The sequence below is a fragment of the Siphateles boraxobius genome, unplaced genomic scaffold (assembly GCF_051911475.1).
Source record: "Siphateles boraxobius isolate OS27281-9 unplaced genomic scaffold, OSU_SipBor_1 12, whole genome shotgun sequence".
Lineage (NCBI taxonomy): Eukaryota > Metazoa > Chordata > Actinopteri > Cypriniformes > Leuciscidae > Siphateles > Siphateles boraxobius.
Window position 1 is genome coordinate 5,889,888 of NW_027508722.1, and position 13,759 is coordinate 5,903,646.

Here is a 13,759-nt window from a genome sequence, read left to right on the forward strand (position 1 = left end):
ACACATTATATTTTAGCGGATCAAAATGTCATTTATTACTCTGAAAATTGTGTGAGCATCGGTTTTTGGCAAATCAAAAAGTCCTATGAAATCCTCTTGAATTTCATATGTCGTCCACCCAGCAAAGCAAAGTCACAAGTTGTTCTTTGTTGGAAATGTCTTTAGTTTCATCTGCAAGTATTGCATAACATCTTTTACGAGTGGGAGACAAAACCGTTCGTAGTACATCTAGTAAAATTATATTCATTATCTCATGGATTGTCATGGGACATGTAATTCTTCACACTGAGCCAGCATTTAATGTCTGAGCAGTCATCAGACCTTAGCTGTCACGAGTAGGAGAGAGGACCCAAAAGCAAAGGCAGTTTGACAATATTTAATAGATGACAAACAGTTCAGGCAGAATAACACAGGTGGTCGCAAGGTGATTAAATCTAACAGAAGAAAGTCTCATCAAAGGGAAAACAGAAAGTCTCTCAGTAATAATGGAACAAGAAATACGCGGACAGGGCCGGCAACGGGAAACCCCGGAGGATGAGACAGGCTGGGCCGAAGTGAGCATGGGAACGCCAATCCTAGGACCACTCACGTTAGCTGGAGGTTGGATAAAGCAGAGGCGAGGTAATAAGGTTGTCAGATGGGAGCAAGCACCAGACAGGACACGACAAAGACAGAGGCTGGTACAGCAGGCAACCAGGTACGTAACATTCGGCAATAATCTGACAACGAACAAAAGAAAGGAAAGCCTAAAAATAGAGAGTCTAATCTGAGAAAGTGGGAAACAGTTGGGGAGGAGAGAGAGTGATGAGATGAGGTGATGAGACACAGCTGGGAGCGAATGATATAATGAATTTGAATGTGTGTGTAAATGGATGTAATAAAGAGTGTGACCAGAAGAGGGCGGACGAGTGTAAGAGAAGAATACCAGGATCATGACAGTACCCCCGCCCCCCCGCCCCCCCCCCCCCTCAAGGAGTGCCTCCTGGCGCAATGGAGGAAGAGGACTGGCGGGAGCGGTAGAAGTCATCGATCAGCAAGCGGTCTAGGACGTCCCGGGATGGAATCCAACTTCTCTCCTCAGGACCGTATCCCTCCCAATCAACCAGGAATTGATAACCACGACCCCAAGGGCCAACATCGCAAAGTTTACAAACCCTGTAGGTGGGAACGCCCTCAACGCGGATAGGAGAAGTGACAGGACGAGCAGGAACACCTATAACGGGTTTAAGAGACGACACGTGAAAGACAGGGTGAACGCGCGGAAGATTGGCAGATAACTTGAGTCTGACTGAGACAGGACTGAGGACCTTAAGGACACGGAATGGCCCGATGAATTTAGGAGCCAGCTTACGCGAAGTGGATTGAAGAGGAAGATTTAGGGTGGACAGCCAAACCCTCTGCCCAACAGAATAACGGGGGCTTTTGACACAACGTCTATTAGCGGCCCGCCGGGTACGAGAACGAGACTTGCATAGTGCGGATCTGACCCCTCTTCAAGTACGTTTTGCACGTTGAATAAAGGTTTGGACGGATGGCATCTTAGAGTATGTGTCTTGTGACGAGAAAAGCAGAGGCTGGTAACCGAGACAACACTGAAAAGGAGATAGACCAGTCGCAGAGGACGGAGCGGAATTGTGAACGTACTCTGCCCAGGGAAGCTGCTCTGACCAGGAAGCCGGATTGCGAAAAGCGAGGCTACGGAGAATGCGTCTGATTATCTGGTTTTCTCGTCCGGCTTGGCCATAGTCTGTGGGTGAAAACCGGAGGAGAGACTAGCCGATGCTCCAATAAGATGACAAAACTCCTTCCAGAACAATGAATAAAATTGGGGACCCCTATCAGACACGACGTCAGGGGAGACTGTGGATCTTAAAAATCTTGTCGATGACAATTTGGTCTGTCTCCCTAGCAGACAGGAGTTTAGGTAAAGGAATAAAGCGGGCGGCTTTAGAGAAACGATCCACGACAGTTAGTATCACGGTGTTCCCCTCAGAGGGAGGGAGACCTGTGATAAAATCCAAGGCGATGTGCGACCATGGGCGAGACGGCAACGGAAGGGGACGCAGCAACCCCGGCGGGGGTGAATTACTAGACTTAGTTTGGGCGCAGACAGTACACGAAGCGACGAAATGGCGAATGTCGCGCTCACGAGAAGGCCACCAGAACTTTTGGCGGATCGCGGTGACGGTGCCCCTAACGCCGGGATGAGCAAATAGTTTGGACGAATGACCCCATTGAAGGACAGCGAGACGAGCAGAAGGAGGAACGTACAAAAGACGCCTGGGGCAAAGACGAGGAGTAACGGCGTGGGCCAGAGAGCGCTTGACCAAACGCTCTATTCCCCAGACAGCTGCACCCACCACCATGTCCTGAGGAAGGATCTCCTTCTTATTGGGAACAACCTCTGGGGAAGCAAACTGTCGCGAAAGAGCATCTGGCTTGAGGTTCTTAGACCCGGGACGGTAGGAGATGGAAAAGTCGAAACGCGTAAAGAAAAGTGCCCAACGGGCCTGACGGGCGCAGAGTCTTTTAGCGGAACGAATGTACTCTAAATTTCTATGGTCTGTCCAGACAATGAACGGGACAGAGGTACCCTCAAGCCAGTGACGCCACTCTCCGAGGGTTAGACGGATAGCCAATAATTCCCAATTACCAACATCATAATTTTCTTCGGTGGGCGAAAGGCAATGCGAAAAGTAAGGGCAGGGGTGAATCTTTTCATCAGAAGATGAGCGTTGGGAGACGATAACTCCAACGCCCACCTCTGACGCATCAACCTCAACAATGAATTGTCTGGAGACATCAGGAGTTCTTAAGATAGGAGCGGAGGAAAAAAGGGATTTGAGATGATCAAAAGCAGTCTGAGCCCCCTCTGTCCAGGAAAATCGGACCTTGCCGGACGTGAGGGCCGAGAGAGGAGCGCCGATCTGGCTAAAGTTACGGATAAACCGACGGTAAAAATTTGCAAAACCTAAAAATCGCTGAAGAGCGACGCGCGACTCAGGCACTGGCCACTCTGTGACCGCACGGACCTTTGAGGAATCCATGCTAACGCCCTCTGCGGAAATCACAGATCCAAGAAAAGAGACGGATTGCGCGTGGAAAGTACACTTCTCGGCCTTAACAAACAGTCGATTCTCGAGAAGACGTTGGAGAACTTGTCGAACGTGTTGAGTGTGTACTTGGAGGGAGGGAGAGAAAGTTAAAATATCGTCAAGATAGACAAAAACGAAAATGTTCAGCATGTCTCTGAGCACAACGTTAATTAACGCCACATCTTTACCCACCGCAACCGGCAGGTGACATTTTTTTAACTCTTTTTAGAGGGGCTTGTTCTGCAGAACAAACAACACTCCTCTCCTCAGATTACGCTGGGTGCCCGGACCTTGGTTCAAGGGGAAACAGTGTTTCCTGTTGGGCCTTTGGTGCTCTGGAGGCTCTGGATTGTGCCACAGCACTGCGCTTGGAATGGGGATGGCTGGGGCGTCTGGCTGACCGCTGTGCAGAGGATGACCTGGAACGTGCCTGAGGGGGGCCATCAGCATGCTTTGGCAAGAAGTGTGTCATCATCTTGGACTGCTTCTGGGTCTCTGCAAACTTCTCCAAAAAGGCCCCAACAGCATCTTCAAAAAGGCCTTCAGGGCTTACGGGGGCGTCAAGCTGCAGCGATTTGTCAGTGTCATGTATGTCAGTCAAGGTGAGCCAAAGATGAAGATGTGTAGCACCACTAGACTGCCCATGCTCCGCCCAACTCCTTGTGCAGCAAGAAGGGCGAGGTCTGAAAATAAACAGACTGAAAATTAATCTTATATATTAATTATATCCTAATGCAATTACTGTCTTCCCCTTCCCTTCAGTTTAACACTCTCAGTAAATGTAAATGCTGCAGTTAAAATAAAATCTAGTACATAATAAGGAACTTGTCAGATATTGAAAACACATTGACCAGAAATGGATCATTTTGAGGTTTTCCTCAAAGAATTCAAATGCTTAAAAAGAATTTATTTGGGAATATATATATATATATATATATATATATATATATCAATTTTTTTTAGAGATTGACCAGTAGTACGTATGCTGCGTTTTCCTCTGACAGTCACATGAGGGCAGCAGACGTCTTGTGCTATCAGTGAAACAAACAAGCAGTTCTCAAGGACTTACAAAAGTATCATTGGTCTGTACCGGCACCCAGAATTCTATCATAATTCTTTGTATAAAACTGTTAACTACATGTTTTTACATGTTTAATAATGTAAGCCATGGCTCAGTTAGTATTATAGGTTATACTTTATTTCGATAGTCCACTTTAGACATTCTACTAACTATAAGTAACTTTTCAACTACATGTCAACTAACTGTCATTAGAGTATTAGTAGGCTGTAGTAGACTTTCAGTAGACTGTTAGGTTATGGTAAGGTGTTAGGGTTTGGGTTAGGAGAACAAGTTGACTTGTAGTTGCCAAGTTACTTATAGTCAGTAGAATATCTGTTGGGGACCAACAAAATAAAGTGTTAGCAGATTTTAAGCATACAGTCAATTAATACTTTAATGACAGTTAGTTGACATGTAGCTGCAAAGTTACTTACAAAGTTAGTAGATTGTCTAAACTGGACTATCGAAATAAAGTGTTACTGTATTATAACCCTACCAACATTTCAGTAGTGAATACCAATACTAATGATGTGCCATGATTCTCAAAAAAGAGAACAAAAGGGGGAAAAAGAGATATTGGACACAACACTTTATTGTGAAAGTAATAAAAAAGTAATCTTTCATTAAAGTTTTTTTCAATTATTCATGTACAGCCTGAATCAAATAAATAAATGAACAGCTGTGAGTGGTTTCTTCTCTTTGTTGTTAGTGTTTGATTAATATTAATATCATCTTCACAGAGCATGTGTAGACGTGAACCTCCAATTCCAGGCCTCGCAGCTCTCAGAGCACCCATTACCTGGATAAATCTTTCCACATGTAACGAGTGTCTCTGTGTATAAGTAGGCTAAGTGTGTGTCTGGGATTTAGGTACGTTATGGGACAAAATGTCCCCACAAAGATGGCAATATTCAAAATCCTATAGTCCTTGAGGAAAACAGCTAATAATTCATACTATGTGATGTTTTTTTGAAAATGTAAAAATGCTAAAAGTTTTATGTGCAGGATAGCGTTAGAAATACAGTTTGTACAGTACAAAAACTATTATGTCAATGGAAGATCTTCATAAAACATGCAAACCCAACATCAGGACAGAATTAAAGACACTGTGATGTGATAGAGAATCACACCACGATCAAAACCAAAATGGAAGGATGTTAATGTTAATGAAAAGTATAAAATAAAAACAGAACATGCATAAAATAATAAGGATGATCAATAGGATAGTCTCTCCATCACAGATGAAGGAAGAAGATGTGCCAGTTGTTTTTAGTTGTTAAAGTAAATCTTTTTCAACAACCAAAATTGCAAAAACTCATCAAGAAAAACTTTCATGTGGGCTTTAGAAATTGCCTTTTTATAAAAAAGGGTAACATTATACAATAAGGTTTCATTAGTTAACATGAACTAACAATGAATGATACTTCTACAGCATTTATTAACCTTAGTTAATGTTAATCTCACTATTTACTAAACATTTATTGTAACATTAATGCACTGTGAACAAACATGAACATAAACGTTTTTATTAGCTAACATTAACAAAGGTTAATAAACGCTGTAAAATACATTCCTCATTGTTAGTTCATGTTAGTTAATACATAATCTAATGTTAACAAATGAGACCTTATTGTAAAGTATAACCGTACAATTTTTTAAATAGTAATGCTAGTTAGTTGATATACTGTTGAGCAACGGCTCAAAAACACATTGAGTACTGAGTAGTATAGTGTGTTCAGGGAATTCATTGATGTGTTATTTTCTTAATAAGATGCGGTTCACAGTTCCCAACCAGTAAGTAAATGACAAGATTTTTTTTAGGGTTAACTATTTAATATCTTATTCGTTTTGGTTACCAAGATGCCAATTTGTGTGTCAGTATGTGTCTGAATGGTGGTGGACGGTGGGAAGCAGAGAGGCTGGGTGAACTAACCCTGACCCCAACCACTAACTAAACATAAAATCACAGGGAAATGACAGGTTGATAAGAACTTTATTCAAGCGTCAACCTTAATTCGACCTTAATTTCATTGATACAAAGGTCCCACTTTATATTGTGTCCCTAATACCTGTGTACTTACATGGTAACTAGAGGTGTACATAGTATGTAACTAGGTTGTAAGTACACATTGGTACATAGTATCCACAAATATTTGTGTAAGTACACATACAGTATGTAAAAACCCACGGAATAGACAGTTCCTGAGGAGTTACCATGTAAGTACACTTGTATCACAAGGTGAAACTGTACTTGTAATTTAACATTAGTCCTGCCAGTGGTAGATACATGGTAGACACATAGGAAACTTAAGTAAATACATATTGTTGTTACATGTACACATGTACACATACACATGAACACATACTATATACACATCTAGTTACCATGTAAGTTCACAGGTATTAAGGCCACTTAAAAAGTGGGACCAAATGTTCTTGTCAATCCATATGTTGTTGTTTAGCTCCATGCTAACGTATGCATGGTGGAAATACATCCACAGGATTGAACTAATTTGACATTGTCCGTGTCTGATGAGGGATTGAAAAAGGTTGATGAGATCATCTTCACCAGGACCAAGAACACATGCAGAACCAAATGAGCACATCACACTGCCACAGCTGACCAGCCATAAATCAGCTCTCTGTTTCACATTCACTTCCTCCTATGTCACTCTCACGGAACTGTTGTGTTGTTTGTGAGATTGTCATGTAACCATGTTCATTTCTACTTCTGGATCTGATTCTCATTGATGAACTGTTATCTGAGATCTAATTTCTCTCAAGTAAGTGCATATAGCCTATGGTATGCATTTTAGGTTGGACAGTGCGGTTCGAATTAGCCATATCTGCCTACCAGTGCAGCCAAAGCACTATTTTATACTTTATCCCATGAAACATACAGTAATTAATAGATAAATTAATTAAAAAAAAATGTATAATATATTTTAGACACATTATTGTCACGACGGTTTTTGCTGTATTCCACCACCGGAAACTGTTCTAAAGTCACAGCAGAACTGTTGTGTTTCTGATCAATACTGCATTTTTTAACGAATTGGGTGAGTCAATGATTCAATGACTGATCCTTAAAGACTGTTGCTTGATTCCTTCCTGACTAAATCTGACGTTTGAATGCATTGTTTAAATTAATGACTCAATGTCTCACTTATTAAGACATTTGGTGTGTCGCAGCATACAATCGTCCTTAATAGTATTCGAAATTAGAATTATTGTGTCCCATATCGTAGTATGTTGAAATTAATATTCCAAAGATACCCGGATGGTCTACTTTTTCTGGTTAGAATCCGAAGTGCAGATCCGAGTGCAAACTACAAATGCAAGTCCAATGGTTAAGTAGGTTTGGATAAAGGGGATGAATGATTAATAATTCGTATCTAACCTGATGAAAATGTATTTATTAAATGTTATCCACATCCACAACAGCACTGTGAACTTTTGTAAAGATACGTTTGGTCATTAACTTTTAAATGCATCATTATGCAAATTGCAAACACATGAGGAGTCTCCGCATGTGTGATTCAGAGTCAGAGGCGTTCGGATCCATGTGCAGATACTTTATTGAAACACACAAGCAAACAGGGCAGAGCAGACACAGTAATGATAAACACTCAGGGGCAGTCCAGAACTCGGAGTTGTTACCAGGCAAGGGTTGTAGGCAGGCAGCGAATGTTCATAAAGGGTCCTTGGAAACAGGCTAGGATGGAGGAACCAGGAGTACTTAGAGTTTACCAGTAGATTGCTCATAGTTGCACGCCGTGGCAGAAACAAGATTTCGCAGGGAACAAAGGGGAGCGAGGTCCAGATAAAGGGGAGCTCAGTGAGAACAGGTGGCAGTGATAATGGGGATGAGACAGGGATGGAAGGAGATGAGTGATGAAGAGGGTGATGGGAAGGGGAGTCCTAGAACTCAGGAGAGAGTGATCTGGAGGGGCCAGGAGGAGGCGTCGCGGAGCGCATCGTGACAGCAATGAAAGACCCACGACTTAAATTTTTGACTTAAATTAAATTGAATGTGGAGGATTTTAACTGTGACAGATGGTTGAAAGGGCAGTTTAAACAGTGACAGGATGGATATATCTAAGCAACAAAGCAGTTTGTTAAAATATGTCCCAAAGCTTGCCTACTTTTCTGCTAGACACTCAAAGTATGTACTTTTTCTTCACAAAAACAGTACATACTTTTAGGGTATAGCATGATTAGGTGAATTGGGATGCAGCAAGTGACTTGCCCCCACCTCCTGCTGATTTTTACTTTTATATTGAAGGTATAATTTCATTTTTTCCAAACGTTTCATATTTCTATATTCAATATATTTTAAATTTAAAACATGAATCTCATAACATGATCTATGCAATTGTAACTGCATTGTAATTGCATTCATGTCACCTCTGTGCTCCATCAAACTGTGTTTACACAACTAAACGCCAATTCAGATGCAGCTTCTGTGGCACAGTGAGATGGATTTTGTTGAATGTAAGAATTTACATTCACATACATTTAAAAATGTTAGAAATTTAAAAACAAAAAGAAGAAGAAGTGGAAATCAATGCAAAGAGGGAAATATCACCTAATTTCTGTCACTGCATAAAGGTCTGTGATTAATTTTTTCAGTAGTTATTCTGCCTTCACTGAATCATGCAAAGTGTCCTTTGTGTTCAAATCAGGATCGAAATCTTTGTATCAGAATGAGCAACTTTAAAGTAAAAGTTCTTCTTCTTCTTCTTCTTCTTCTTCTTCTTCTTCTTCTTCAAAAAAGTGTACAAAAGTTATATATTAAGTTTAAATGTATTGTAAAAGTAATGTAATAAACATTTGAATTTTAGACAAAATACATATTTTAAAAAATAACCTTGACTCTAAAATTGATAGATTGATCAAAGCCATGTCTAACAAAGGTAGGATCCAAAATTTACATCGATATCACAAAAATTGAGGTTCCATTTGAGATCTTGTTTACAGCTGTAGTCAATTCAAGGCACTACAAGTCAACACAGATAGTTTCAAAGCAGCTTTACAGATACAATGAATGTTTAATTGATACAAACAGAATTCAATTCTGCTGTAAAGCAGCCCTAAAAAGACAATTGTAAACAATAATTTTCCAGCTGAAATCAGTTCAGTGTTGATGTAGTTCAGTTCAATAACTGTAAAGTTAATCAATTATGGAATGAATTCAATGAATCTATAAAGCAGCTCTGGAGAAAACAGTGATGTCATCATCCAGCTCATTTCAGTTCTCATCTAATAGTGTCAGTGCATTTAAGTCAATAATATTGCTTTATTAATATTAAGTGTCCACAACTAAGAAAGCCAAAAGGTGATAGTGGCAAGTATCCCAAACTCCATCGTATGACAAAAAATGAAAAAAAAAACCTTGGAAGATATCAGGCTCAGTCGGTGGACCAGTTCTCCTCAGGCCAGACGAACGAGCATGGTGTGGGTTGATTCCAGGCTGCATTGTGTCAGATTGTGTATTGCTATCATTCAGAATATTTAATCCAGCTCCTTATGGTTGAATATTGTGATACATCATGCAGGCTTATGGAGGGAGGAGAAGTTGAAGCTAGCCATAGGGTCAGAGGACTTGTCTGGTTCTCATGGTTTCTAGTCAACAAGGTCTTCATAGACGGTCTGTCTCTGGGGATCATCTTGTTATGGTCTCCGCTGACATTCAGGGCTGTTGTGGTTGTCTCTCGGTGCACATTCACCATCTGGTCTGGATACGGATTGGATCCGCCTGACTGCGGTAACCTCAGGATAAGAATGATACAGAGAGACTAATGTTAGCATAGATGCCATTCGTCTTACGATGTAACACGTACATCAAATGTTATGGGAAGTGTTCCTGGTTCGGATTGACCTAATTTATGCAGCCTAACAATCCTTTAAGGGATTTTAAATTATTGAAATGTAAAAGGGTATTGTGTATGCCAGGTAAAGGAGATGGGTTGTTAATCTAGCTTAAAACTGACAGTGTGTCTGCCTCCTGTACAACGCTAGGAAGACTGTTCCAGAATTTGTGGGCTAAATAGGAAGAGGATCTAATGTCCACAGTCGATTTTGATATTGTAGGTATTATCAACTGGCCAGAATTTTTAAATCGTGGTAGGCGTGAAGGACTATAATGCTATAAGAGCTCACTCAAGTGCTGAGGAGCTAAACCATTCAGGGCTTTATAAGTAATTAGCAAGATTTTAGAATGTATGTAAAATGTTTAATAGGGAGCCAATGCAGTGTTGACAGAACCGGGCTAATATGGTCATACTTCCTGGTTCTAGTAAGAAATCAAGCTGCTGCGTTTTGGACCAGCTGGAGTTTGTTTATTAAGTGTGCAGGGCAACCACTCAGTAGAGCATTACAATAATCTAGCCTTGGGGTCATGAACGCATTAGCTAACTATTCCGCATTTGTCAATGAAAGCACGTCATAATTTAGATATATTTGTAAGATGGAAAAATGTGATTTTCCAAATGTTAGAAATGTGGATTTCAAATAAAAGACTGCTATCAAAGATCACACCCCCTCCTAACTGACGACGAAGACTTGAAAGAGCAGCCATCAAGAGTTAAGGAGAGTATACTAGGTTATTACATGCAGAGGTTTTTGTTCCAATAATGAAAACTTTGTTTATCAGAATTGAGTAGTAGGAAATTACTAGTCATCAAATTTTTATATCAACTATGCATTCCGTTAGTTTTGTGAATTCTGGTACTCTGAACTTGTGATCGATATGAAACCTCTCCATTTACTGCTACAAATTGATGACGGTCAGATAAGTACTGTACCAAATATAGCCACCGGTTGACCCCATACTCCATTGAAATTTGTTTTGATGTGTTCTTTTCTTCTTTGTTTTGATGTGTTCTTTTCTTCTTTGTGATAATAATAAACAATAACTACATTTTAAATTCACAGAAGTAACTGTGAACATGATTGCACATGCAGAACCTGCCACATTAGGGTGTTACTATGCTGTTGCTATAGTGTGTTTAACATGTTGCTACATGGTATGACACTCCCAGTTTCTGTAAATGGAAAACAATTATAATCAAACATAAAATAATTTTATGTGAAGATTCCACAAGGTTTAAGAACTGAAAGTTTTTTTCAGTAAAGAATTAAGACCCCCTAACCACTGAGATAAGGGTTTTGAGTGCTTGATTTAAACGAGCAAGCTTTCCGTCTACAGTATGCAAAATCAGTGAATGTTTTCTGAACAAGAATCATGAAAGTTGTTCCTTGTGGTTAAATTGTACTTATTTAACAACACTTTAAGTAAACTGAGATGTTTTTTGCAAAGACTTTCCATAATTTCCCATCACCACCACTTTAATAATTCAGAATGCTATAAAGGTAAAAGCACACCTCATGTCTGAAGCACAAACAGTGTGGTTTTATAGGTCCAATAGGTAGCGTTAATGGTTTGTGTCGATCCCTAACCCTGCACTTGAGCGATAGCAGCAGTTGTTCTTGCCTCAGCAGCTCCATATTCTGAACATTCATCTAAACTTCCAAAAGACTAAAACATTGTTTAAGTCTTACCGAATGTCTTGAGACATTAATAACATGAAGTGATGTATGTGTTTTCTGCTAAAGTCTTCACAGAGCTTTGCGTTAAAAGTCGGTGAAAAGCTCACAAGTCATATTAGTTCCTGAACGCGCTCCAGTGACCTCGTCTGACTCCATCTGGAAACAATAGTGCATATGAAGAACAAGAAAATGCTCTGACTCAGCGTTAGCGAAGCCGGATCACGAGCGATCTACATATCTGCTTCCTACGGCCAGGAGAGAAAGACAACACAGCCTCTAATGTGATGGCAATATGACACGTGCCACGTTTAATAAGGACTGCCATTTATAACAAATACTCCGTCCACTCTTCAGAATAACATTCATTGTGGATGAGCGATTACATTCATCTACTGCTGTTGTACAACAAACGCAAATATTGTAAATGATGGAAGTAATTTGTGCAATGCAAAAACCCATATGTGAAATGCCGGAGCCTTTCATGTGCATTTCTCTTCATCAGACCAAAGACAGATTTAGAGTTCTTGGCAGTCGTGTGGTTGCTAAAAACATCCCACGAAGAGAGCTGACTTCGTTAAATGCAACACTTCTTACAGTTCATTAAATACATGCCCATTATTTGCATTTTGTTTTCCTCTAAAATAATAAACCCCAAATACGAAACAGTACTGTGAAAGCACGATAAAACATACAAAAATACCAATTGTGCAACTATACCCAAAGTTAAACAGGAAAGTAAAAGAAATATAAGACAATATTACAGCAGAATGTCATTCTGGTATATTTCAATATTGTTAATAAATAAGAAAATTAATATCAATCATACAAAAGCACTAATTTATTGTCATGTTAATTTAAAACCTCTGTTATGTATGAGCTGTTCGGCTGCCATTAATATCAACATTTAGCACCAAAAATGAATGTAGCTCTACTACATGACACCATATTCTTTCTGCTGCCACCATAAAACGCATTAAGCCAGTTTATGTGTTTCACATGAGATTATGAAGCATGTTCATGAAAAAATATAACACATGTCCATGTATATTGCCACAAGGAAACAGTCTAGTCTATATCCGGATGCAAAGCATGCTGATATTTTTTGTTCCTGATCATTTGAAGTTGTGTGAAACACGATGAAAGGAGTCCTCACACCCTCACTGACACGGTATCCCCTCCATAGGGCTTGGTCGATGATGTCATTTCCTGCAGACACACTTGCAGTCTCGCCGTCATCAGCAGGCCGTGTCATTCTCCACTGAAGTCCCAGACAAACAAGCCACTTTGAGTCCTTAATAATGTCTTTGTTCAGTACATGTTCAACACAGCACTAGAGCGGGCATCACTCTGCTCCTGCGAGGGCTCAGAAGGTCACGGTCAAAAATCTAGAGCAGAAGTTCTCACGGGTTTGTGTGTGAGCAGGACTTGCAGCATTGCTTCCCATAGAACTTGTGGTTGCAAACGCCGTGCTGAGGCACCAGATAACACCAGTTGAAATGATCTTTACATGTCACATCTGTACAGGGAGACATTGATGTTACAATGTAACAAGATAAATATCTTATTCAGCCTAATAATTAATAAAATATTTTAAAATATATTTAAATAGATAAATAGATCATAAATTGAATAGACAATTCCAGCAAGGTTGTGTACATTTCGACTATTTCATTTTCTATTTGAAAAGGAATAACGAGAAAGGAAAAGACTTTCCGACAAATCGGATCAAAGGGGTCACCCACATGTGTAAAAAGGAGATATCGAGCCAAATTTGTTAAAGGGTGAGTTCACCCAAAAATTGTCATCAATTACCCACCCTCATGTTGTTTCAAATCCTTAAAGATGAACTGAACTGAAAAAAATCAACGTTGATAACGCGTTGTTTATGACAATTAAAAGTAAATTACACTAAAAATTTTAAGTAAAAATATCAATATAGCTTTTTTTTAAAGTCCCCGTGAACCGGAAGTTGCAAACAACTTTTCTCCAGTGTTGTGACGTATTTTCGAGAGAAACGGAATACTAAATGAGGCAAAATAGTGCGCGTGGCTTT

The 13,759-nt window shown here is 40.0% G+C and overlaps 1 protein-coding gene and 1 long non-coding RNA gene across 3 annotated transcripts in view; one reads left to right on the forward strand and one right to left on the reverse strand.

The window, feature by feature from the left end:
- Positions 1 to 13,759, forward strand: part of LOC143715379 (uncharacterized) — a 582,927-nt gene that overhangs the window by 188,973 nt on the left and 380,195 nt on the right. The gene's annotated exons all lie outside the window — the stretch shown is intronic.
- Positions 11,984 to 13,759, reverse strand: part of adamts16 (ADAM metallopeptidase with thrombospondin type 1 motif, 16) — a 118,178-nt gene continuing 116,402 nt past the window's right edge. For both annotated transcript variants that reach the window (XM_077207055.1, XM_077207046.1), the window contains exon 23: positions 11,984 to 13,222. In XM_077207055.1, coding sequence (XP_077063170.1) covers positions 13,107 to 13,222 — 116 coding nt within the window. In that variant the 3' untranslated portion in view covers positions 11,984 to 13,106. The remainder of the gene's footprint in view (positions 13,223 to 13,759) is intronic.